Consider the following 25,090-nt stretch of genomic DNA (forward strand, 5'->3'; position numbering starts at 1 on the left):
TGGTCTAGAAGGTTTTTTTCACTTATGTGGAACCCAAACATCAGGAGATTAAAATAACCAAGCTGGTGCAAATGATTTTCAACGCTTGATTTGGATATTTTGAGTATGTCGGCTATCTGCCACGTGGTATAATGTTGATTGTTCTCAATTAATGTCTCTATTTGATTGCTATCAACTTCAACTGGTCTACCTGACCATGGAGCATTGTCCAGCGAGAAATCTCCAGCACAAAACTTTGCAAACCACTCTTGACATGTTCGATCAGTCACAGCACCTTCTCCATACACTGTGCAAATCTTTTTGTGTGTTTCAGTTGCATTTTGACCTTTCTGTAAATAATAAAGCATAATATGCCAAAAATGTTGCTTTTTATCTTCCATCTTTGATATTAAAATGGCTACACAAAAATTCACCAATTTTGATGTCTTTTTTTAGGTGCACACTGATATGACAGCTGTCACACACAATCTAACAAAATTGTCTTGAATGAAGTTAAAGAGAACTAAGTACTACTAGAGATGTCTTACGGAAAAAAACAAACAAACTTTTTGGCCAACCCAGTACTTTAGATTTCAATGGACTAAATGCTCCAATCAAATGACATAGGGTGGTTGACTGGGTAAAAAAATAAAATCCTTATGTATGCTACCTACAAAAGACTCACTTCAGAGCTAAAGACACACAGACTGAAAGGGAGAGGATGGAAAAAGATATTTCATGCAAATGGAAACAGCAAGGAAGTGAGGTTAGCAATACTCATTTCAGACAAAATAGACATTACAACAAAGGCTATAACAAAAGACAGAGGAAGGGCATTATATAATGATGCAGGAATCAATACAAGAAGAGGATATTACATTTGTTAACATATCTGCACCCAATACAGAAGCACCTAAATATATAAAGCAAATACTAACAGACATAAAAGGAGAAATTGACAACATTATAATAATAGTAGGGGACTTTTAACAGCCCACTTACATAAGTGGACAGATCATCCAGACAGAAAATCAATAAGGCAACAGTGGTTTTAAATGGCACAATAAACAAGTTGGACTTAATAGATAGCTACAAAATTACATTCAAAAACAACAGAATATACATTCTTTTAAAGTGCACATGGAACATTCCCCAGGATAGGTCACATGCTAGCCACAAAACAAGTTCCAACAAATTTAAGAGAACAGAAATTATATCAAGCATTTTTTTTCTAACTACAATGGTATGAAACTAGCAATCAATTACAGAAAGAAAAATGGTAAAGAACAAACACTAAACAACAACATTAACAACATGCTACTAAAAAAAACAATGGCTAATGAAGAAATCAAAGAGGAAATAAGAAATTAACTCAAGATATATGAAAATGGAAACACAACAATCCAAAATCTATGGGATGCAGAAAAAAGTTTCTAAGAGGGAAGTTTATAGCTATATAGGCTTTCCTCAATTAAAAAAAAAAAACCTCAAACAAACAACCTAACCTTAAAGGAATTAGAAAAAGAAAAGCAAAGTCCAAAGTCAGAAAAAGGAAGGAAATTATAAAGATCAGGGAGGAAATAAATAAAAGAGAGATTAAAAAACAACAGTAGAAAAGATCAATGAAACCCAGAGCTGGTTTTTTGAAAAGAGAAACAAAATCAATAAACCTTTAGCCTGGTTCACCAAGAAGAAAAGAGAAAATACCCAAAAAAAAAAAAAAAAAAAAAAAAAGATGAAAGAGGAGAAATAACAACTGATATCATAGAGATACCAAAAAATAGGAGAATAAGAATAGTTATAGGCCAACAAACTGGACAAGCAAGAAGAAATGGACAAACTTCTAGAAACACACAACCTGCCAAGACTGAATCAAGAAGAAACAGACAATTCGAACAGACCGATCACTAGTAGTGAAATTGAATTTGTAATAAAAATTTCTCCCAGTAAACAAATGCCTAGTATAGAATCGCTAGGGGAATTCTACCAAACATACAATGAAGAATTGATACCTACCCTTCTCAAACTATTCCAAAAACCCAAAGAGAATGAGACACTCCGAAATTCATCTTACAAGGCTACCATTACCCTGATACCACAATCAAAGACAGTACAGAAAAATAAAGTTACAGGCCCATATCTTTTATGAATATAGACACAAGAATTCTCAACAAAGTATCAGCAAACCAAATTCAACAATATAGTAAAAGGATCATACACCATGATCAAGTTGGATTTATTCCTGGAACTCAAGGATGGTTCTATATTTGCAAATCAATGAATGTGATACACCTTATTAACAAAAGGTAGGATAAAAATCACATGATCATCTCAACATATACACAAAAAGCTTTTGAAAAAACTCAACATCCATTTATGATAAAAACACTCATCAAAAAGGATTTCAAGGGACCATATCTCAATGTAATAAAGGCCATTTATAACAAACCTTAGCTAATCTCATACTCAGTGATGAAAAGCTGAAAGCCTTCCCTCTAAATTCAGGAACAAGACAAGGATGCCCACTCTTGCCACTTCTGTTTAACATAGTATTGAAAGTCCTAGCCACAGCAATCAGACAAGAAAAAGAAATAAAAGGCATACAAATTAGAAGGGAAGAACTAAGACTGTCATTATTTGCAGAAGACATGATATTTTACATAGAAAACCCTAGTCTCCATCTGAGGACTATTAGAATAAATGAATTCAGCAAAGTTGTAGGATACAAGATTAATATACAGAAATCTGTTGCTTTTCTATACACCAATAATAAACCACTAGAAAGAGAAAGTAAAAAAACAATCCCATTTAAAATCACATCAAAAATAATAAAATACCTAGGAATAAACTTAACCAAGGAGGTGAAAGACCTATACTCTGAAAACTATAAAATATTGATGAAGGAAATTGAAGATGATACAAAGAAATAAAAGGATGTCCCATGCTCTTGGATTAGAAGAATTACTACTATTAAAATGGCCACAGTACACCAAGTAATCTACAGAAATCCCTATCAAAACATCCATGAAATTTTTCACAGAATTAGAACAAATAATCCTAAAATTCATATGGAACCAAAAAAGACACTGAATTGCCAAAGCAATCTTGAGAAAAAGGAACAAAGCTGGAGGTACCACACTCCTTCACTTCAGTCTATACTACAAAGCTACAGGATTCAAAACAGCATAGTACTGGCATAGAAACAGACACATAGATCAATGGAACAGAACAGAGATCCTAGAAATAAACGCACACACCTTTTGGCAATTAATCTATGGCAAAGGAGACTAGAATATACAATGAAGAAAAGACAGTATCTTCAATAAGTGGTGCTGGGAAAACTGGACAGCCACATATAAAACAGTGAGATTAGAAGATTTCCAAACACCATATACAAAAATAAACTAAAAATGGATTAAAGACCTAAATGTAAGACCTGAAACCATGAAACTCCTAGAAGAGAATATTAACAGAGCACTCTTAGGCATAAATTGTAGTATTCTGTCTCCTAAGCAAAGGAGATAAAACAAAAATAAACAAATGGGACCTAATTAAACTTAAAAGCTTTTGCACAGCAAAGGAAACTGTTGACAAAATGAAAAGACAACCCACTGAATGGGAGAAAATATTTATAATGTTAATATCCAAAATATATAAACAGCTCATACAACTTAATATAAAAAAACCCAAACAATCCAATCAAAAACGGTCAGAAAACTCGAATAGACGTTCTTCCATAGAAGACATGCAGAAGGCTGACAGGCACATGAAAAGATGCTCAACATCACTAATCATTAGTGAAACGCTAATCAAAACAACAATGAGGTATCGCCTCACATTTGTCAGAATGACTATCATCAAAAAATTGACAAATAACAAATGTTGGAAAGGGTGTGGGGAAAAGGAAAACCTTGAACATGGTTGGTGGGAATGTTAATTGGTGCAGTCACTATCAAAAACAGTATGGCGGTTCCTCAGAAAATTAAAACTAGAGCTACCATAATTCCACTCCTGGACATATAGCTGGAAAAAGTAAAAACACAAATTTGAAAAGATACATGCACCCCAATGTTCATACCAATACTATTTACAATAGCCATAATACAGAAACAATATAAATATAAAAAACCCGATATAAAAAAGAATGAAATTCTGCCATTTGCAGCAATACGAATGGACCTAGAGAATATTACACTTAGTGAAATAAGTCAGAGAAAGATAAATACTGTATGATATCACCTATATGGGGAATCTAAAAAATGATAGAAATAAACATATATAGCAAAATAGAAATAGACTCACAGATATAGAAACAAACTAGTTGTTACTAGTGGGGAGAGGAAAGAGGGGCACATTAGGGGTATGAGATAAAGAGATACAAACTACTATGTATAAAATAGATAAGAAACAAGGCACAGGGAAAGAAACAAGGCACAGGGAATTATAGCCATTATCTTGTAATAACTTTCAATGGTGTATAATCTGTAAAAATACTGAATCACTATGCTGTACAACTGAAACTAATATGATATTGTAACTCGACTATGTTTCAATAAAAAATAAATAAATAAAAATAATAAAACCATTGCCAAAACCCAGGATCAAACCAGGGGCCTTTAGATCTTCAGTCTAAGGCTCTCACAACCAAGCTATTTCAGCTACTTCTGGAGAACTTTTTCCACATATCTATAATGAAATGTTTGTTTCACTGTAACAAAAAATGTCAGTATATAGGTTCAGCTGGAGGTGGTCATTTAACAAGTATTACAGTGGTGATGAGGCAAGGCCTCGTTTCTAAGCTAAAAGTGATCAATAATTTTACTTTTCTCAGTTGTTTTTTAACTGCCCTGTAATTTGTTTTTCTCATTTAAAAATAAGCCATAGGGACTTCCCTGGTGGTCCAGTGGTTAAGACTTCTCCTTCCAATGCGGGGGGGGGGGGGGGTACAGGTTTGATCCCTGGTGGGGGAACTAAGATCCCACATGCCTTGCGGCCAAAAACCCAAAACATTAAAGAAAACAGAAGGAATATTGTAACAAATTCAATAAAGACTTGAAAAATGGTCCACATCAAATAAAAAACTTAAAAAAAAATAAGTCATAGACTTATTTCATGTCAAAAAATAAAATAAAATAAAATGGTACAGCTGCTACAGGAAACAATATGGTGCTTCCTCAGAACATAGAATTAGCATATGATCCAGCAATTCCATTTCTCGAAAGAACGGAAAATAGGATCTTAAAGAGATATTTATACAGCTATGTTCATAGTAGGATATTCACAGTAGGCAAAAGGTGGAAGGAAACCAAGTGTCCACTGACAGATTAATGGATAAACAAAAGTGGTATATACATATAACGGAATATTATTCACCTTAAAAAGTTAGGAATTTCTGACACATGCTGCAACGTGGATGAACCTTGAGGACGTTATGCTAAGTGAAATAAGTTATTCATAAAAAGACAAATGCTGTATGATTCCAATTATATGAGTTACCAAGAATATCCAAATTCATACAGACAGAGATTAAAATGGTGGTTGCCAGGGTGTGGGGATAGTGGAGAATATGGAGTTGTTGTTTAATAGGTATACAGTTTCAGTTCTGCAAGATAAAGAGTTCTGGAGACTGGTCCCACAACAGTGTGCATATACTTGTAGGGTAGTGAAAACACTTTGGGTTATTCACCTTGGGTTAGTACCAGGGGCCAGCCAATTAAACTGACAAAAGAAAGAGTAACAGGAGAAAATGCATATAAATTTTATTTTGATGTTAATGTTTTGGTTTTTATGTATATGGAGGTCTTTTAGAAAATAGAGGAAGACCGAAAAGAAGTGGTTAAAGTCGGCTGGGGTTGGGAGTCTTAGATGTCATTTTAACAAATGGTGATGAATCATGGAAAAGACAAAGGAAAAGGTATTTGGGATTTAGGGGTGGTAAAATGTGGGAAGGCAAATATATGGCGGAAACTAACAGAAGATAAGGGTTATTTAGTAAGGTTGAGTTTATGCAGAGTCATCTCAGTGCCATGTCCATCACCAGTGATAAAGGTTATTGTTCCTTTTCTTGTTCAAGAGACAGGGGCATCTTCACAAGGGAAACTTGCCTTGCTTTTAGGCCGACGAGGGTGGGAGGACAGCTTTTCCTGTGCCTGTTTTTTCTAAATTGCCTTTAGTCAAAATAATCTTCATGCCAAAGTGGTATATTTAAAGATGGCATATTCTGATCCCTTTCATAATTAACACTACTGAACTATATATTTAAAAATAGTTAAGATGGTAAATTTTGTTTTGTATAGATTATAATTTTTAAAAAGTCAAAGTAATAGTTGTTAGAAAATTAAATAGATTGTTGAGAGGTAGTTCAGGTGTAAATGGAGTTATGCAGCATGCTTTCTGCCTACAGTGGTACACAAATGTATCCCTGAAAACATACCTAGACACGTTGTAATCAACTTTCTTATTTGAAAGGAAAGTTACAGTGAAACAGTATTATTATTTCAAACATAATAATAATACCTATCATCTCTATCTTCTTCAAATAAATATATATAAATGTATATATTTATGTGCATACACAAACACACAGAGACAGAGATTCTTACATACCACTTCTAATTGGGGAAGTGAAATTAATTTTACACATGAGCACATTACATAAATCAAAGTATTATAGAAATTATTATTATCTTCAGAGGCAAAATTTTTGCCAGCATATGAAAGTTGTAGTAATTCTCAAATTATAAAGAAAAGATGTGGAACAGAGTTCAGAAATCCAATTAATAGTCTCATTTTCTATATCTCCTTGTGCAATCAATGCTACATTTATGGTATTTTAATTCATAGGAAAGACAATCCATATAAAGGTATACTTATGAGATTGAGCACAGAAAAAATATATACTATGGCTTATTTCTGACGTAGTAAGTAAGGTCTTTGTCCTTTGAGAGCATCTTATTCAGAATTTGTATGCTACAGCTCCTTTCCACTAATATTGCAAGACCGCTAGAGTCTTTTTCTCTTTATCAGCTTGCAAGTGTGCATAAGTAAGAAGCAGTTATTTGTCTAGGATATAAATAGCTGAAATAAATTTCCAATTTCCTCATTTTTTTCCCTGATGAAATATATTTAAATGCCAGCTGCATTATAACCTTCAAACAACTCAATACCAGAATTTGAAGTGCTATTAAACGTCTGAATACAAGTAAATGCTAAAAAACCTTAACATTTTGTTTTAATTGGCCACAGCTATTTTATAAATATTCACTCAATAATTACTGTTAATTTCTTATTCAAAAAGAATGGCAGAGTAAAGGGAGAAGCCAATTGCTTAAAAAGTTTCCTTGCTTAGTCCAAAAAAAGAAGGCTAGGACATAAAAGAATTCCACAGAATAATAATGATAATGAATCTAAAAATTTCACTAGGAACTCAGCACAATTCTATCCTTCATCATTTTTGGTGTGTTCATACGATACTATAATTTGTTGTTTATGTAAATATATTCTTTTTACTCTTCACAGTCAGGGGCTATTATATCCATTTTCTTGTTCTCAAGGCTAAACCTATATTAGGTAAATGACAGGGATTGGTTGGTTAACTAACTGATTACTTGGTTTCATCAGTAAAGCAAACTGGGGCTTAGAAAATTAATGGCTTACCCAAGATTCAGTAGGAAGCCACAGAGCCAGATCTTAAACCTATGTGTTTTGGCTCCACACCTAGAGATTTTCCCCCTAATTATTTAAAAAATTTCTCCACTGTAGGCTTTTTGTTCCACCTATTTGTTTTGCATATAATGGAATAGAGTCATGTATGTCATTGATTATAATCATTGTCACATTGTTTTCTCTGCTTCAGAAAAGCCGAGGCATGGGATAACATTGGCTACAGACAGCTTTTGCAAACCAAATTGTGATTTTTGCTGGATTTCATGGGAATATAGCTCAAACACTCTTTTCAAAAAATGATACAAATACACACACATGCACAAACAAACATACATCTATGCATTTGCTTAACATTTGTTCCACTGCTTTTGTGTCTTTACAGAGTTTTATATATGCATAGGTCTGCTATATTTCTAGCATTGTCTGTTTCAGGATCCCAGTAAATATGTAACAGCTCTGTGTATCAGTAAAAGGAAATTATAACAAATTTGTTGCTTAAGGTCTACTCAGGTTACTCAAATGAGAGTTTCTTAAAGAGGCTTCCCCTTACTGCTCTATTCTCTATCACTTACCATTCTTCATTCTTTTATTTGTTCTAAATTCCATGAAGCAGAGACTTAATACTAGTTTTATTTACTGCTATATCCCCAGCACACAGAACAGTATTTGGCACATACCAGCATATTAGGTGCTAAAATAATGTGTTTAATATCACTTAATGGGTTTCTTTAGTTTGGTAATATATTCTCTCTCTCTTATTTAAATATTACTTGAAAACTCTTACATTGAAAACCAAACAAAATGACACTTATTTACTTGCTTTTTTAAACAGAAATATTTAGGCCCAGTTTCTTAAATTCAAACTATATCAGTTTACAAAATATTAGACCCATAATAGATGAGAAACATGCTACCTAATCCCTAATGCTGATCCATCGACACAAGTTGCTAGTCATTTTTCGCAATGTTCTGAGTAGAATTTTATGACATCGTACTATTTTTTTTTTTAATTTATGGAGGATGGGCAAAGGGGAGAGAGGATTGGTTATATCTGTCAGGAATTTTATTTATATTTATATAGATATAACCACAAGAATCCCAGAAACTGAGGGCCTTCAAAAAAGTAAGAAATTTGGTAAGTGCTTCAGCCTTGACTGTACTTAAAATATCCAAGTACCATGATTATTTGTGATAATATCATTTTATGTCCCTCAAATAATTAAAGATAATATATAAGTGTAATATAAAATTTAATAAATATATTAAGAAGCAAATTAATATAAAAATTTAAACACCCCTAGGGATGGACATTCTAGAACTTAACTCCAATTTGTCCTGATGTTTCATCACAATTGTCTCCATGGAAAAACATTTTTTATTTAGTTTCTTCTCTTTGAAAACATGGGATATTTACTTAGATTTATTCCTCTTGTAAAACAATTAATAAAGACAAACCTCAATTAAACAGGATCAGGATATCAGAAGGAGGAGCTCTCATGCCCCGCATTGACAGTGGAGACCAACAGGAAGAAGAGAGACTCCCCTTCTTTCCCAGCAACAACTCAGCCAATGAAAAGCCATGGACTTTTTTTCCCCACCCTCCCAACTTCCTTTTCCTCTCTATAATAGTGTCTCCCTTTCCTTGCTATGCAGGGACTTGCCTGTGGTTTGCCATGTTTGTAGACCCTGAATTGCAATTCTCTGCTGATCTGAATAAGTGCATCTTTGTTGGAGATGGCAGTCTATTTGCTTCAGGTCAAAATTTTGGTGGCTCTTTCAGGGACCAGAGGAGACTCTCTATGGCTCCAGGGCTGGGGAACAAACAGGGGTGGTACCCACAGTTGAGCCCATTGTTTCTCACTGCATTTCTCACTAGCACTGGAATTTGAAGTTTTTCCTGGATTCAAGCTCACATCCTCTTGTGTTTGAAGCCCTGCAGGCTTTATTCAGGATCTATTTAAAGGCTTTGTCTTTCTGCTTAAGGTTTTGTTCTGTGTGTAACTACTCCTTTGGCACTTTGGTGTGATCTTGAGATCAGACTGTTTCAACTGAACCTGTCTAAAAATGCCTTTGGCTCAATTCTTTCAGGAAGGGGCCACTTCAGATGAAACTGTTCTGGTTTTTCAACTTTTGGCCTCTTCCTTTAGAAGGGCTGTCCTCTGAAGACTGCCTAAAAAACAAAAAAAGCCTTCAGCCCGGCTCCTCCAGGACCAATGTTTTCTAAGGACTGGCTAGGACTGGCTTGCAAGCTTTTAAATTAAGCCATTTGTTCTACAAACTGTTTAAACTGTTTGAAAATTTTCTTTGCTCTAAAGGAAAAACCTCTAGGAAATGGGATCCCAGTTATCTAGCTTTTTTTGAGGGTGCCTTCCCTACAGGGACTCTGGCTAATTTTATTTTTAAAACCAAGGTCCTTCCCCTTGCACAATTTCTAAATAAATGGACTGACTTGACCAAAGGCAATTTAGAGTCTCAATGGCCATGATGGGGAACTTCTGAAATCCCTAAACTTAATTTCCTTAAACCTGAACTGCTTCAAAAATTTCCAAAACTGACTGGAACACTTATTTCAATTGGTATTTTGAGGCTTCCCAATGTTATCAGGTATCTAAAGTTGCCTCTCTGCAAAATATGATTTTAAGATTAACTAAGGCAAACAAATGATTAAAGAGAGAAACAATGGCTCCCAAAGCCCCAGGCTCTCCTTCCTTGGCTTCTTTGTCTTAGGCTCTGCTTCTAGTCCCATCTTGTCTCTATTGCTCTTCTCCTCAGTCCAGACTCCACCTTTGGTGTCATCTTCCTCCATCCATTCTACGCTGCCTCCAATATACCCTCAATTCCCCCATACTTAATTTTCTGGCCAATCTTTCCCTTATCTCTGAAACTCTCCCCACTCCCTTTTCCTCTTAAAGTTGTCAGAACATGTACCTTTAAAATTAAGCTTTCTTAGTTTCCAGAGGCCCTTAGGTTCTTATCTTCCCTTGACTAAAGATGAACTAGGAGCCATAGTCAAAGATCTTCCCAAAGTAACCAAAGATTCTCTCGGATGGTGGAGAAATTTATTATAGTCATTCAAACTTATCACCCTGGTTTCTCTGACTTATAACAGCTAGATCATATCCTTGTCAAATTAAGGTCAGGTCTAGTATTGGATGAAAACCACTAATTGGGAAAGTTCTGCAAGGTCACTAGAATTATAACCAGGAGAACAGCCCACTAACTTATCACATGATCAGTCTCAGGCAATTGCTAGATGACGTCATTGAGCAATTCCTAGAGTTTTTCCAAAGCCTGTTGATGAGAAAAGAATTCAGGCTTGCACATAAAAATATGTTGAACCTGTTCATGGTTTTTTATTATTGAATTCAGATTGTTTTTAAAGAAAATTCTGGTCTTCCTTCAGATGTTGATTCCATCCAAGTAGCTCTTAACTCTAGTTTATTAATGGGCTGAACTGGGACCTCTTCCTCCTAATAAAAAGGACCCAGATGGAATGGGAAACTATGTCCACTCCACAGTTACTTAATCTGGAAAGTAGCTCTCTTACTCTAGATGAGCCACCTCCAGAGAAGGCCACCAAATTTTTCATCTTCAAGTCCAGCAAATGGAAGCTCCTACACAAGACCAAAACCCTCTAGTTTCTGCTATTAATGCAAAGAGCCAGGACATTGGAAAAGAGACTATTACAAATGTAAGCACTTCAGGCACCTTCAGCCCTCTAACCAGCCTTCCTAATGTCCTTATTCTCAATGACAGGGTTCTGGGGATCTACAGGGGTTCTTCCCAGTTCTCCCTCCTAACTGACTTGGAGAAACATTTCTTCAGATTAGGGATGAATCTCTTCCCATCCTAAATGACACCACAGCCACATGCCTAGTGCTCAACCCCACTACTATAAAGCAATCCCTCCCTCGGAGTACTAAAATAGTTTAAATAATGGGGATTTCTAATGAACCTCAAGAGGTTCTTGTCTCTGAACCTATGCCCTTTTGTTTAGGCCCTTTGAGAGATGACCACTCTTTTATCCTTAGTTCCTCTGCCCCCATTCACTTATTAAGCTGAGGCTTAGAGAAGCATCACACCAGAATTTATTTCTCCCAGAGGGGAAATAATTCTAGAAATTGACAGTCATCAAAGTAACCCCCAGGTGAATTAAATAGCCCTTTGACATCTTTTATTTGTTCCTACTCTGATGGTACTAAAGCAGATTCTGAAAACACTGGTCACTTGTCCCTACTGAATCAACTACCGCTTTCCATATGGGCAAAATCTCCAACTGATGTGACAAAATTCACAGCGCACCTCCAGTCAAAATTCAATTAGATACCTCAAAACCTCTTCCCAGAATTAATCAATATCCTATACGTAAAGAAGCCCTTCAAGGCATATAGTCCGTAACAGAAGATTATGTGGATCAAGGACTCATTATCCCTTGTACTAGCCCTTGTAACACTGCCATTTTACTGGTGAGAAACCTAAGGGCTGAGGGTAGAGGTTTGTCCAGGACCTCAGAGCAATAAACAACATTGTTATCCCTGGACACCCTATTGTTCCTAACCCTCATACCTTACTAACATCCATTCCCACTGGAAGTAAATTCCTTAATGTAATTGAGTTATGCAATTACATGCACTTGGGAAGAAAAAACAATTCACCTGGGCAGTAATGCCTTAGGTTTTACTGAGAGTCCTTCTTATTTCTTGCAAATCCTGAAGGCGAATCCGGATGACATCAAGTTCCCTAGAGGTTCTACTCTGTTGCAATATCTGGATGATTTGTTTCTTTACTCTCCTTCTCAAGTCCCCTCACAGGAAGACAGCATCCCCTTGTTAAAGCCTTTAGCCTTAAAGGGACATAAGGTCACCAAAGGAAAATTGCAGTTTGGCCAAACCCCAGTTTGATATTTTCTTTTTTAAAATTTTTGGCTGCATTGGGTCTTCGTTGCTGCACACCAGCTTTCTTTAGTTGCGGCAAGTGGGGGCTACTCTTCGTTGGAGTGCATGGGCTTCTCACTGTGGTGGCTTCCCTTGCTGCAGAGCACAGGATCTAGGTGCACGAGCTTCAGTAGTTGTGGCATGCAGACTCAGTAGTAGCAGCTCGTGGGCTCTAGAGAGCAGGCTCAGTAGTTGTGGTGCATGGGCTTAGTTGCTCCATGGCATGTGGGATCTTCCCAGACCAGGGCTTGAACCCATGTCCCCTGCATTGGCAGGCAGATTCTTAACCACTGTGCCACCAGGGAAGTCCCCCAGGTTTGATCTTTAGGGCATATGCTATCAAAAACAGGGCTCTGCCTAGATCCACAGAGACTTCATGGTATCCTAAGTTTCCCCAAAACCAAAAGTAAGCACTAACTGTGAGGTTTCCTTGGGCTACTTGATTCTTGCCAAAATTGGATTTGAAATTTCTCTCTTATGACCAAACCTCTGCATGTTTTACTCAACAATAACAACCCTAACCCAATTTTATCCAGTTTTATGGAAAGAACTGGAAGACACAGCTTTCAAGGCCCTAAAGGAGAGTTTGATGAAGGAACCTGTCCTTTGGCATCCCAATTATCAGATTCCTTTTTCCTTTTTGTATATGAAAAGGAAAGGAATGCCCTTGGGGTACTCACCCAAAAATATGGCGACCACCATCGACTCATAGGCATGATAGCCAGCAACGAGACCCTGTGACACCGGGAAACACATCTTGCCTTAGTGCCATATCAACCACTGCCTTTTTGGCTAAAGCCACCAAGAAAATTGTTGTGGAATTCCCTTTAACTATTTTTGTACCCGATGCATTAGAAGCCCTCCTGAATTCTCACCACATTCAATACTTCTCCGCCAGCCATCTTACCCCCTATGAAGTCCTTTTGTTAACTGCCCCTCACATAACTCTTTTCTTTTATAATAACCTTAACCTGGCTACTCTTCTCCCCTCCATCACCCACAAAGTTCCTCATGACTGCTTAACACTGATGGACCACCTCCTGACTCCTCATAATGATACATCAGAAATTGCATTAGGTAATGTTGCCTTCTGAAGGTTCACCAATGGTTCTTATTTTAAAGGTGACAACGGCAAATAGTGCTCTGAGTATGCTGTCATAATTTGTTTTGATGTTGTTGAGGCAGCGTCTTTATCTGTGGCTACTTCAGCTCCACAGGCTGAATTACACACTCTTACATGGGCCTGAACTTCAGCCAGGGACAAAACTGTTTGTACTGACAGCAGATAGGCTTTTGAAGTAGCTCATGATTTTGGAATGTTGCGGAAGCAACATTTCCACAACATCCTTATTTACAGTGGAAATAACATTGAAAATGGCCCTTATGTTCAGGAATTAGTGTGCACGATAATGTTACCTGCCATTTTAGCTATTATTAAGATTCCGGGATATTCTAAACTTGAAATCTCTGGATGCTAAGGGAAATCACCTTGCTGATATTTCTGCAAGGAATGCTGTCCTTAAAGGGACCAACAGCATCCAAACCTCTGTCGTGGTCCAAAAGGTATTTCCAAATTATCCAAATGATAATTTAGAAAAACTGGCTAGAGAGGTCCAACAATTGGCCTCAGAAAAGGAAAAACAAGATTGGAAATTCAATTATTGTTGGTTTGATAAAAAGAGAAAGCTCTGGTTTGAACCAAATAACGATGCAGGCCTACCCGAGACTCTAAAATGCTCACTCCTCACTACTATACGTGCATTAAACCATCGGTCTACTGACAAAAATGATAACCTTCATGAATCACTATTGGTGGGGAAACATTAACAGGGCCACAAAAAGTGCCTACCTCACTTGTCCCACTTGTCCAAAGTACGGCCCAGGGAAGTCTGTTCCTACTGCTCCCAGACATTTTAAACTGCCAAATGGACCATTTGAGGTCTAGCAACTGGATTTCATACAACTTCCTCTGTCTAATGGATATAAATATGTTTCAGTCACAGTCTATATGTCTTCACCGTGGACTGAAACCTTCCCTTGCAGACCATTTACTGCCTATTCTGTGGCTAAAGCTGGGAAAGATTATTCCTTCCCGGAAGAAGTCTTCTTGAGTTTCATAGTGTTCGAGTAACCCATTTTATTGGCCAGGTGCTTTGCCAAGTCTTGGCTGTTTGGATGGTTTTACAGCACTGTCACTGGTGTGGATTGTTGCCTCAATCCTCTGGTTTAGAAGAACACACTCAGTGCATTATTAAGACTCAACTGGCAAAATTTGTAGAGGCTCTCCGAATAGCTTGGCCAGAAGCACTGTGGTTGGTCCTTCTAAATCTCAGATTCACCCCTTTTTGAACTCATAAACTCTCACCCTTTGAGATAGTGATAGAACACCAGTGCACTTGGCTCTTGCTTCTTGTGACCCACAACTGCTAAAAGGAAAGACCCTCCAATGCTGCAAAGACCTAATTCATTCTATTAAAAACCACTATGAGTTTTCGAAGAGCAATCTGTTCACAGTGCACCCTTGCGAGATGGAGACCTCAAGCATCATACCTTGCAACCTGAGATTTTTTCTATTGAAAAAGACACTTCCAGAAGTACTCTCTTCAACCTTGCTGGAAAGGTCACTATCAGGTTACTGCTAAGCAACCCTCGTGCCACCAAACCCCAAGGAATAGACTCTTGGATTTCCATGACATACCTAAAAAAGAGCCCCAAGCACTGACTGGACCTGCACATAATTTGGTGGCCTAAAAGTAAAAAATTCCCAGTATTGGAGGAGAGGACATCTGATGAGACAGTGTTTCCAAGATATCCAGAGCAGGCCTGTTGGAAGTTTGTTGCTAAACCTTTGATAATGATAGAACACAACAGATGATCTCCAGTTTCTATGATCTTGACAACATAGAGACTTTAAATAATAATGCCTGAGAGTTCTCCCTCCTAACCCTCCTTGTTACCTGAATATGACTTTAATAGGTTTCCAATCTGAGCACTTTCCTTCAGACATGAGACACCACCCAGGAAAGATCCTTCCTGACACTGAGGGACAAAAAGCCACTGATACCTGAAAACCTGACTCTTGATCAGTGATGCTTTTAGAGAAAGATCATGATCAAAAGAGGGATATGTAAAAAAATTAATAAACAGAAACCTCAAGTAAAAATAGAGCTTGGGCATCAGAAAGGGGAGTCTCATACCCTGCAAGAATAGCAGAGCCCAACTGGACAAAGAAAGACTTCTTTCCTGGCAAGAACTCAGCCACTGAAATGCCATGGACTCTTTGTTTACTACAGCCCTCCGAACTTCCTTTTTCACTCTGTAAAAGAGTTCTCCTTCCCTTGCTGTGTGGGCACTTGCATGTGCCTTGCCATGGTCACGGACCCTGAACTGCAATTCTCTGCTGATCCTAAATAAACCCATTTTTGCTGGAGAAATATCTGGCAGTCTATTTGTTTCAGGTCAACACTCTGAACACATCTTCAAATATTTGTAGATTGATATTAAAGCCAAACACAACATTAAACTATTTGGACAATTTTCTGAATGCAGTCATAAAATATGCTGAGATATTTTAATAAGTTCACAGTATGGGCAGCTCAGACCCTTTCTAAATAAATATCAACTCAAGTTTTCACTAAAATAAGATCTTTTTAAACTAATTATTTATAAATCCCACCTTTTTACATCTTGATATTTCAGTCATCACTGAGGCTAGCTTTATGTGTCATCTCATGAGATGTAACTATCCAAAAACTGAACTGTAATACCAAAATTGGAAAAAATACAGTGTTCTACATCAAATGAGTATTAACAGCTTTTTACATCTTTTAAATAAGTTTGGATATCTGATTCATGGTGTGTTTCTCAACATTAGTTGTTCCCAGGCAGTCACACAATTGAGTCATTCAAGATGAGTTGCAAATGTCCTCAGTGAACTTCACACACACTTTATGATTTGTCTAGAAATTGTAGATGGTATTTCTTTCTTTCTTTTTTTTTTTCTAATTGCATACACTGTGATGTCATAAAAATAAAACAGGAAATGATTTATTTCACTACTATTATTTGCAAAATCTCAAAATTCAAGCAATAATATCTACAGTAGGTATGGCATTTTTTTTATAGTTTTTATACTGAGATTTGAATCCTACATTTTTTAACTTTTTTTTTTTTTTTTTTTTTTTTTTTTGTGGTGCGCGGGCCTCTCACTGTTGTGGCCTCTCCCGTTGCGGAGCACAGGCTCCGGATGCGCAGGCTCAGCGGCCATGGCTCATGGGCCCAGTCGCTCTGCGGCATGTGGGATCTTCCCGGACCGGGGCACAAACCCATGTCGCCTGCATCGGCAGGCGGACTCTCAACCACTGCACCACCAGGGAAGCCCTGAATCCTACATTTTTTAAATGTTGAATTGTTCCATAGTTTAAGACTTAAATCTTCAAGTACTTAATACACTCAGTAATTCTTAAACAAGTAATACCACTGGCCACAAATATTTTAAATGGAAGCTCAATAATGATGTTGCTTCTTTTTTACTTTTGTGACAGCTCTGTATTAAAATAGTTCTTACCTTAATTTTATACCAGATCTGATATAAAATTTAATGTTATATGTTCTGATAGTTGAAAATGAAGATTTTAAAAAATTTGAAATAGTGTGTGCATGGTTTTCCTGAACACATAAGTATCACATTTTCCCATTTTATCACAACATAGTATATAAAACAAGGTAATAAATGCAACATTATAACATTATGAACTCAGCATATAAAATGCTCAAAATTACTTAGAAGAATATGCTCACTATATATCTTTAAAAATTCAAATGTATCTACGCATATACAAACACACACATACAAATAAGGACAGAACTACCTGTAAAATTATTTAGGCCTCTGGAATGCAAAAATGTTAAATTTGATGCTTAAGCTATTTGCTAGGAACCAAAAATATCCATAATATGTAGTTACTTGTGGTTTTGTTGAGAGAGACATTTCAAAAGCATACAGGGGTATACAAAACCAGTTACTTTGCTATCAAATGAACCTTCTGACAACCCAGGCCAGCATCTCAACAAGGCTTGGATTAATTTATTTTGATCTTATTTGAAGTAATTCAGAAAGGAAAAAAAATCATGTTTAGTAAATATGTTAATGTCACCATCGCACTAATGTAATATAACCCATTATATGTAGCAAACTTTGTAGGCATCAACTATGTATAGGCCATTACATGTCTAAAAGAACAAGTTCGTTTTAAATAGAAGTGTGTTCTGGAGGATATTTGTAAACTTGGAGATTTTCTAAAAACTGAGGACATATCTTTTCTAAGTGCCAAGAGTTTTCTTTATAAGGACTATATACAAGGATGACTATACTGCCACTAAATATTTTGATTTTTATTACCTCCATTTAAAATATGTTCAACTATCTAGAGCATGGTTTACAGTTAGTCACATAAGTGTTAAATTCTTCAACATAATTTTTCATGCAGTATTATTATTTCCAAGTGAGTATTTCCCTCCATGGCTGATAACTGAGCTTTCTAATTATATCGATAAATAGCATCATAAACTGCTAAAGAGCCCACAATAAATAATTTTAAAGGGTCAGAGAATCACACAGGCAGTTGGCTATTTTTATGCTGGAATAGCAAAGCGTATAGTTTTTCAAAGCAAAGTATAAGGCTTTTTATACAGGCCAGAAAATAATTTATCAAAGATCATGTTTGCTCTATTTTTAGCAAGATAAAGCAAAGCAAAACAAAAAGACATCTCATGAAGGAAAAAACCTGTTAGGTTGGTGTATTCTGCAATGTCTTTGCAAGTAACATATTTTGCTCTGCCAGAGAAAGACAGTTCATATCTCTCATCATAGCACAGTTAATTCCTGCTATGGCAAAGGTATTCAGAACCATACAGTTCTAGATTTCAAATAATCTGAGTTAATTGAAGTTCTGAGATATTCTGAAATTTGGGGATTGCTAACATATAAGATTATAAAACAAATGTAAACTCACCCTTCTAATCTTACATCCGGCAAACTTCTGTTAAGGGCAATCAAATCGCTGGCCATAAGGTTAAACTGATTGATTTTAAACAGTTCTTTCATTTTCTCCTGGTCATCTTTAGGAATCAGCACAGCCTTTCCCATTTCTCCTGGCCCTTCTTGGTTTCTTGAAATAACAGCTGTAAGACACACACAGGTACACACATACATACAAACATACAGATAATGAACTGAAAATATAAACTCATGTGTTGGATTAGATTCTAAAGGGTATCACTTATAAACTGGCTTAATCATAAAATCATCAAATCTCTATTGCCACTTACAAACCATGCACTAAAGAAACAACTTATTTTAATTCATTAACTCAATGCTGCATGTTGTCCTTCAAGTCTATCACATATCATATGATCTGACTAATCATTAAGACAATAATTAAGCAACACAAAACACCAAAACTTAAAACTTCTCTTTCATGTTTTTTAATACACTTATTAGAGAGGGATGAAGTTGAGCTCTGGGCAGACTAAGTTGTACAAAATGATAAAAGAGAAATTTTAAAAACTTACCAAGATTAATTTACTTTTACATCCACTTAAATATTTTGGTATTTCAAATATCTACTGCCATTATATCTTTATAAAAGCAAGCAAGGTTGGCAATGCTTTATCCCCATCAGAATTTGATTTCTTTGTCAAATCATTTTCAAATAAGTGAAAAGAACTTTCATAGCAGTGACATATAATTTTAAATGTCAAGTTGGATTTGGAGGCTATGTGTTCCATAACTGGAATTTCAGAGCAATATTCTGGGCTTGATTGTTTTTATTAAGAGCATTCAGGATTCTATACAAGCTAATGTTCTTGCCATTTCCTCCAAGTTATCACCACACAAATGTCCCTTCTAGCTATAAAATACATGGTTCAATGTGTGTGTGTGTATAGGCACATGCATGCATGCATATGTCTGTATGTATGCTAATATATAGTAATAAGACAAGGTTCCAGTCAACCCTAATGTACCCTTAACTTACTTTTCATGATATTAAATTAGGTTACCATGAAAGAAACGTAGTTCTGGTCTTGACTCTTCCAATGTTTTGCTGTATTATAGCACCTAACACATTAATCTTACTGAGTTTAATTTCCATATACTTTAAAGGGCAAATATATGGACCCAGATTACTTTAAAATGTATTTAAAATTTAAAGAATATTAAAAAGCTAAAACTAGAAATACCATATGATCCAGCAATTCCACTCCTGGGTATATATCCAGAAAAAACTAAAACAATAATTTGAAAAGATACATGCGCTGTACCTCAATGTTCATTGCAGCACTATGTATAAGAGCCAAGATATGGAAGCAACCCAAGTGCCCATCAACAGATGACTGGATTAAGAAGATGTGGCAAGCATATATATATACACACACACACACATATATATATATGTATATGTATAGAATATTACTCAGCCATAAAAAAAGAATGAAATATTGCCATTTACAGCAATCTGGATAGACCTAGAGAATAGTATGCTTAGTGAAATAGGACTGACAGAAAAAGATGAATACTATATGATATTACTCATATGTGGGATCTAAAAAATAATACAAATGAGTGTACATACTAAACAGAAACAGACTCATAGACATAGTAAACTTACTATGTTTACTATCTAAAAAATAATACAAATGAGTGTACATACTAAACAGAAACAGACTCATAGACATAGTAAACTTACTATGTTTACTACTCACCCTACAAATTTAGGGTTACCAAAGGGGAAAGGGAGGGGGAGAGAGACAAATTAGGGGTATGAGATTAACAGATACAAACTACTATGTATAAAATAGATAAGCAACAAGGATTTACTGTAGAGCACAGGGAATTATACCCAATATCTTGTAATAACCTAAAATGGAATATAATCTGCAAAAAAAAAAGTTGAATCACTATGCTGGATACCTGAAACTAACACAATTTTGTAAGTCAACTATACTTCAATACAAAATTAAAGGATAAAAAGCATGTGAAAATAATCCATAAATTATAGCATTTCATAGAATATAAATTCTAATATAATATAAGAATATGGTCAAAACTAGGGTAGAACACAATAAGGAGACTTTCCTCTGATTTGACAATAATTATAAAACGTCAAAACTGATATTACCAGTACTAATACACAATGGGTCTTCCAGTAGATTATTTTCTGTGAAAGGTTATTCTGAGTTTGGAATGGCAGGAGTCAAACTATAAAAGAGATTTGGGCATCTCTGGGGAACTTCAGATACGGGTATCATGAAGGTAATTAGCCTGTAAATCCTCTTATATGTAGAAAAATGGTAAGAACCGGGAAATTTTTAAATGAAAAAGACATATGTATTCAACCTCAAACTATTAAAAAAAGTTATCTTAAAGCTTATGAAGACTCTCATTCACTTTAAGAAGCAAAAATAGAAATGATGGCAGGAATTTTATGAAAAAGCATGTTTTGTTCAATTTATGAATTAGAATTCTAACAGTAATATGTTCCCTCAGGAGTTAGTAAGCCTATTGTCCCTGAAATCAGATGGAATTGTTGGCATTGGCTTTGGGTGAATTTGTGCTGCTGGTGAGATGCTGGACTTAGATAGGGCTTAAAGTACTTTTCATTTCTAGGATTTCTTTAAGTTTTGATTCCATAGAAACTGTTAAAAAGAATTTTTATAGTTTCCATAGGAGTCCTTCTAATTCTGAAGTAAAGGACATAATCAAGCTATATAATACTACCCACTGACCATAGATATTTTATATATGTGTCTGTATCTATATCTATCTAGAAGGAAATAGATTTTCAATCTAGATTGGTAGAGATAGATAGATAGATAGGTAGATGATAGATATTTTACATATTCTGGTCTGTAACCTTAATGTCAGAAAATATAGGATTAATTTTTTTCTGGGAAAAAGAATTTTTGATTTTTGATACATTGTTTTTTGTAATATATTCAAAGCTGTGACCATTTCCTTTGCTTAGCATTTTGAAAATTATAGTTTTGTCAGTGGTATGGTAGAGTAAGTATCTCATTTTGTTGTCTTATCAACAAAAATAAAATTGTCATAAACAGTATCCATATACTTAGAACTAGTTTGCAAGCACATATAATCATTCTCCTTAATTATTCTCAGCTTCTTAGTGAAGAATAGATGACAACTTAATGTGTATCAGGTTAAGTGTCTCCTCCCCAAAGTTAAATATACTTTTCTATAATAGCCTCCAATGAATGCATATTTGACATTTTACAAAATGTTTTTTCTTATGCATGAGCAGACCTATTGGTATTTTTCACCTTGCTCAAGGAAAAAATGCTAAGTGATTATAACGTGGAACCAGCCTTTTTCTTTTCCTGGCTCTTACCTGGCAGAATACCTATTGCTAGAAGAAGCAGGTTTTTTTTTTTTATTATTCAAATAATATAAATAGGAAATAGAAAAGATTGTGCAGTTTAGTATGTAGTTTATCTCTGATCTCCAGTACCTTTAAATAGCAATTTTTTTTTCTCACCTGTTTATTTCTCTCCTCTACATAATTTAAAGAAAAAGAAAATCCACCCACACACCTACAAGATACCATGCTCCTCCACAGCCAAAGTAAAAAAACAGAAAGAAAAGTCATTGAAGTTTTGGTGTTACTTTTCCACTCTTAATAGGCAACTATATTGGAGAAGGCAACTAAATCTACATTATACCTTGACTATTGATTTAAATATGGATGGAAATGTCCCAATTCCAAATCTGGTTTGGACTGTAAAAATAAATTAATATACTACGCTGGAAGGTATTTTCTTCCTAATTATATGGTTAAGTAATTTAAAATGATAGATAATTTGACTCAATATGACATTATAAAACTTGTTGAAATATAAAAGCAGAATCATTATATATATGTACATATATATAACATATATCTTTCATTTTCTTTAACATAGTGCATACTGCATAGATTAAATGAGATTTATTTTTATCATAGAATTCCCATTGATAAAATGATGGCCACCAAAATGTAAATAAACCAACTGATCAGTCAACCAAAACGAACACTACATATTAATTGCATTATGGCTTATGTACATTATGAACACTTTTTCAGTTGCAGAAATATCCCATTAACAATAAGCACTGTCTATTTGAAAAAAGAGAGATAAGACAGTTTATATTTAACAACAAACTAGAGTAAAATAAAATTTAGGTCATTTTAAAGTAAAGATTTTATTATGTTAAAGAACATAGTAATATATGATGCATATTGGTAAAAGCATGACACTAGACCAAAATCTAAATGTTATCCCATCTGCCATACTTTCCAAAAAATTACCTCAAATTATATTTCTATCCTCAGATCTACTCAGCTGTTAATTTCTGTATATTTGCCTTTAAAATCTTTCTTTTCAATGATACTGCAGCTCTTCTCTAATTTTCATCTCTTCCAAATCGTCAATTGAAATAAATTTAAAACCTTGACTTTTAATCTCTCTCATCTTTGAATATTCATACTTCATTGCTAATAATCAGTTTCCCTAAGACAATGCTGTTTGCCTTGTCAATCATAAACAAGTCTGCAGTGGAGTCGGAAGATGAGGAAATCACACTAGCCCTTGGATCTCCATCCCACCATCCAAACCATTTTGCCTTCCACTCAGTGTTCCGTGGGCCATGCTCTTTTGCAAATCTACAGACCCTGAGTTTATAAAGAATAATTCTTGTTAAAGTAAAGGAACTCCGTATATCTTTACTTTGGCCCATTTCTATTAGAAACAATGATAGACTTCAAATATCAATATTATAATACAGAGCTTAATATATATATATCAAACAAAATTCATTCTATTTAATGTGGGAATAAATGGCAATTCACTTGCTACACTTTTGAAAAAAACTGCATTTTTATAAATCTGATACATCTGTCAATAATACTTTTTTAAAAATTTTAACATGGACATATATGGTGCTCTGGTTTCTGCCCATTACATTTCAGTAACTAGATTTTTATGCAGCAAGAATATTGCAAATAGCAAGCTCCAATGGGATCAAGTCCAGCAGATATTAGCTACTATTTCCCAGTAGGGTGGTACCCCTTGTTAGATATTAATAAGGCAGCATTTTCCACCAGCTAAGTGAGAGATCATTCACAGGACCAAGGGAACACTAATTTCCAAAACTGTCTTTTACTTATTTTTTAAATCAAAAATATATTCTTTTTATTATATATAAAAATAATACATGCTCATTTAAAAGAAAGAATAAAGAGAGAAAGGGGAAGGAAGGAAGGGAGACAGAGAGAAAGAGATAGGTAGGTAGCCACGATGAAAAAAAAGTGAAAAATCAGTTAAACTTCTGCTTGAATAGTCAACTTTAATTTATTCAGAAACATACTTATATATTTAAAATATGATCGTTCATGCATGCTGAATTTTATCACTTCATTTATCATTATGATACATACTTGTTTTTATCGTTTAAAAAGCAATTGTTAAAATCTACCCAAATAAATATGTGAATCCATACCTACCTTATAATGGCTGCAAAATATAGCATAACATGGTCCTACCATGATTTATTTAACTAATTCTTTGTCTTTGAACATTTATGTTGTTTCTGTAATCTCTATTATAAACGATGATTCAATTAATTTTCTTCCTTAGTCTACATCTTTAAAAATTTGTTTAAGAATTTGTTTTGAAAATATGGTAGAAATTTAATGAGGAAATTACAGATTAACCATGCTATAATATAATTATTGTTTATCTCATCTTTTTTGACTTTCCTTCTGATATTCCTCTGGCTAGGAATTTCCTCCTATGTCTGATGACTGAAATAATCCCTGTTCACCAATTTCAACTTTCAGATAAGGTAAACTCTCTCTTCTCCGTTTTTATAGCTCTTTTACTTTATTCCATTACGCCTTTTATAATACTCCATTACCATTATCTGTTTACATGTAATGCCAGAGAGTCTAACTAGTGAACTGTCCCATTTTACTTCCTCCTAGATACACAGATATACAACATTCCTCAGCCTCCCCTACATTTAAGTGTGGTTTTGTAACTGAGGATAGAAATGCTATGGGCCTGGCCAATAACAATTACCCATGTGCAATTCTCCATGCTCTTTCCTTGGCTCTAGCAACTTTGGAAGCCACGTGTTGAAAACGGCAAAGCCATCACAAGGAGGCGGTAACATAGATGCCTGAATCACCATTTGGAGGACAGCCACCAGCTGATCAGGTATGCCCACTGCATAATTTATATGAGAGCAAAAACACTTTATTTTGCTAAACCATTGGGACTGCAGACCTATCTGTTATACCTGATAGTGTTATTTTTATTAGAGCACTTTATTCTTTCCCCTTTTGCCTATGAAGACTCACCAACGTATTCTGCCTCAACTTTGACTCAGCTCAGTGCCTGACACCATTCATTCAATCAGTGAATAAGTTCAAAAAAGTAGAAGGAAACTTTGAGAC

At 35.2% G+C, this 25,090-nt stretch overlaps 1 protein-coding gene across 4 annotated transcripts in view; it reads right to left on the bottom strand.

Annotated features, from left to right (window-relative positions):
* Positions 1-25,090, bottom strand: part of GALNT13 (polypeptide N-acetylgalactosaminyltransferase 13) — a 559,171-nt gene that overhangs the window by 330,207 nt on the left and 203,874 nt on the right. For all 4 annotated transcript variants that reach the window (XM_032638559.1, XM_032638557.1, XM_032638558.1 and 1 more), the window contains exon 4: positions 18,593-18,761. In XM_032638559.1, coding sequence (XP_032494450.1) covers positions 18,593-18,761 — 169 coding nt within the window. The remainder of the gene's footprint in view (positions 1-18,592; positions 18,762-25,090) is intronic.

This window comes from Phocoena sinus, chromosome 7, assembly GCF_008692025.1.
Source record: "Phocoena sinus isolate mPhoSin1 chromosome 7, mPhoSin1.pri, whole genome shotgun sequence".
Lineage (NCBI taxonomy): Eukaryota > Metazoa > Chordata > Mammalia > Artiodactyla > Phocoenidae > Phocoena > Phocoena sinus.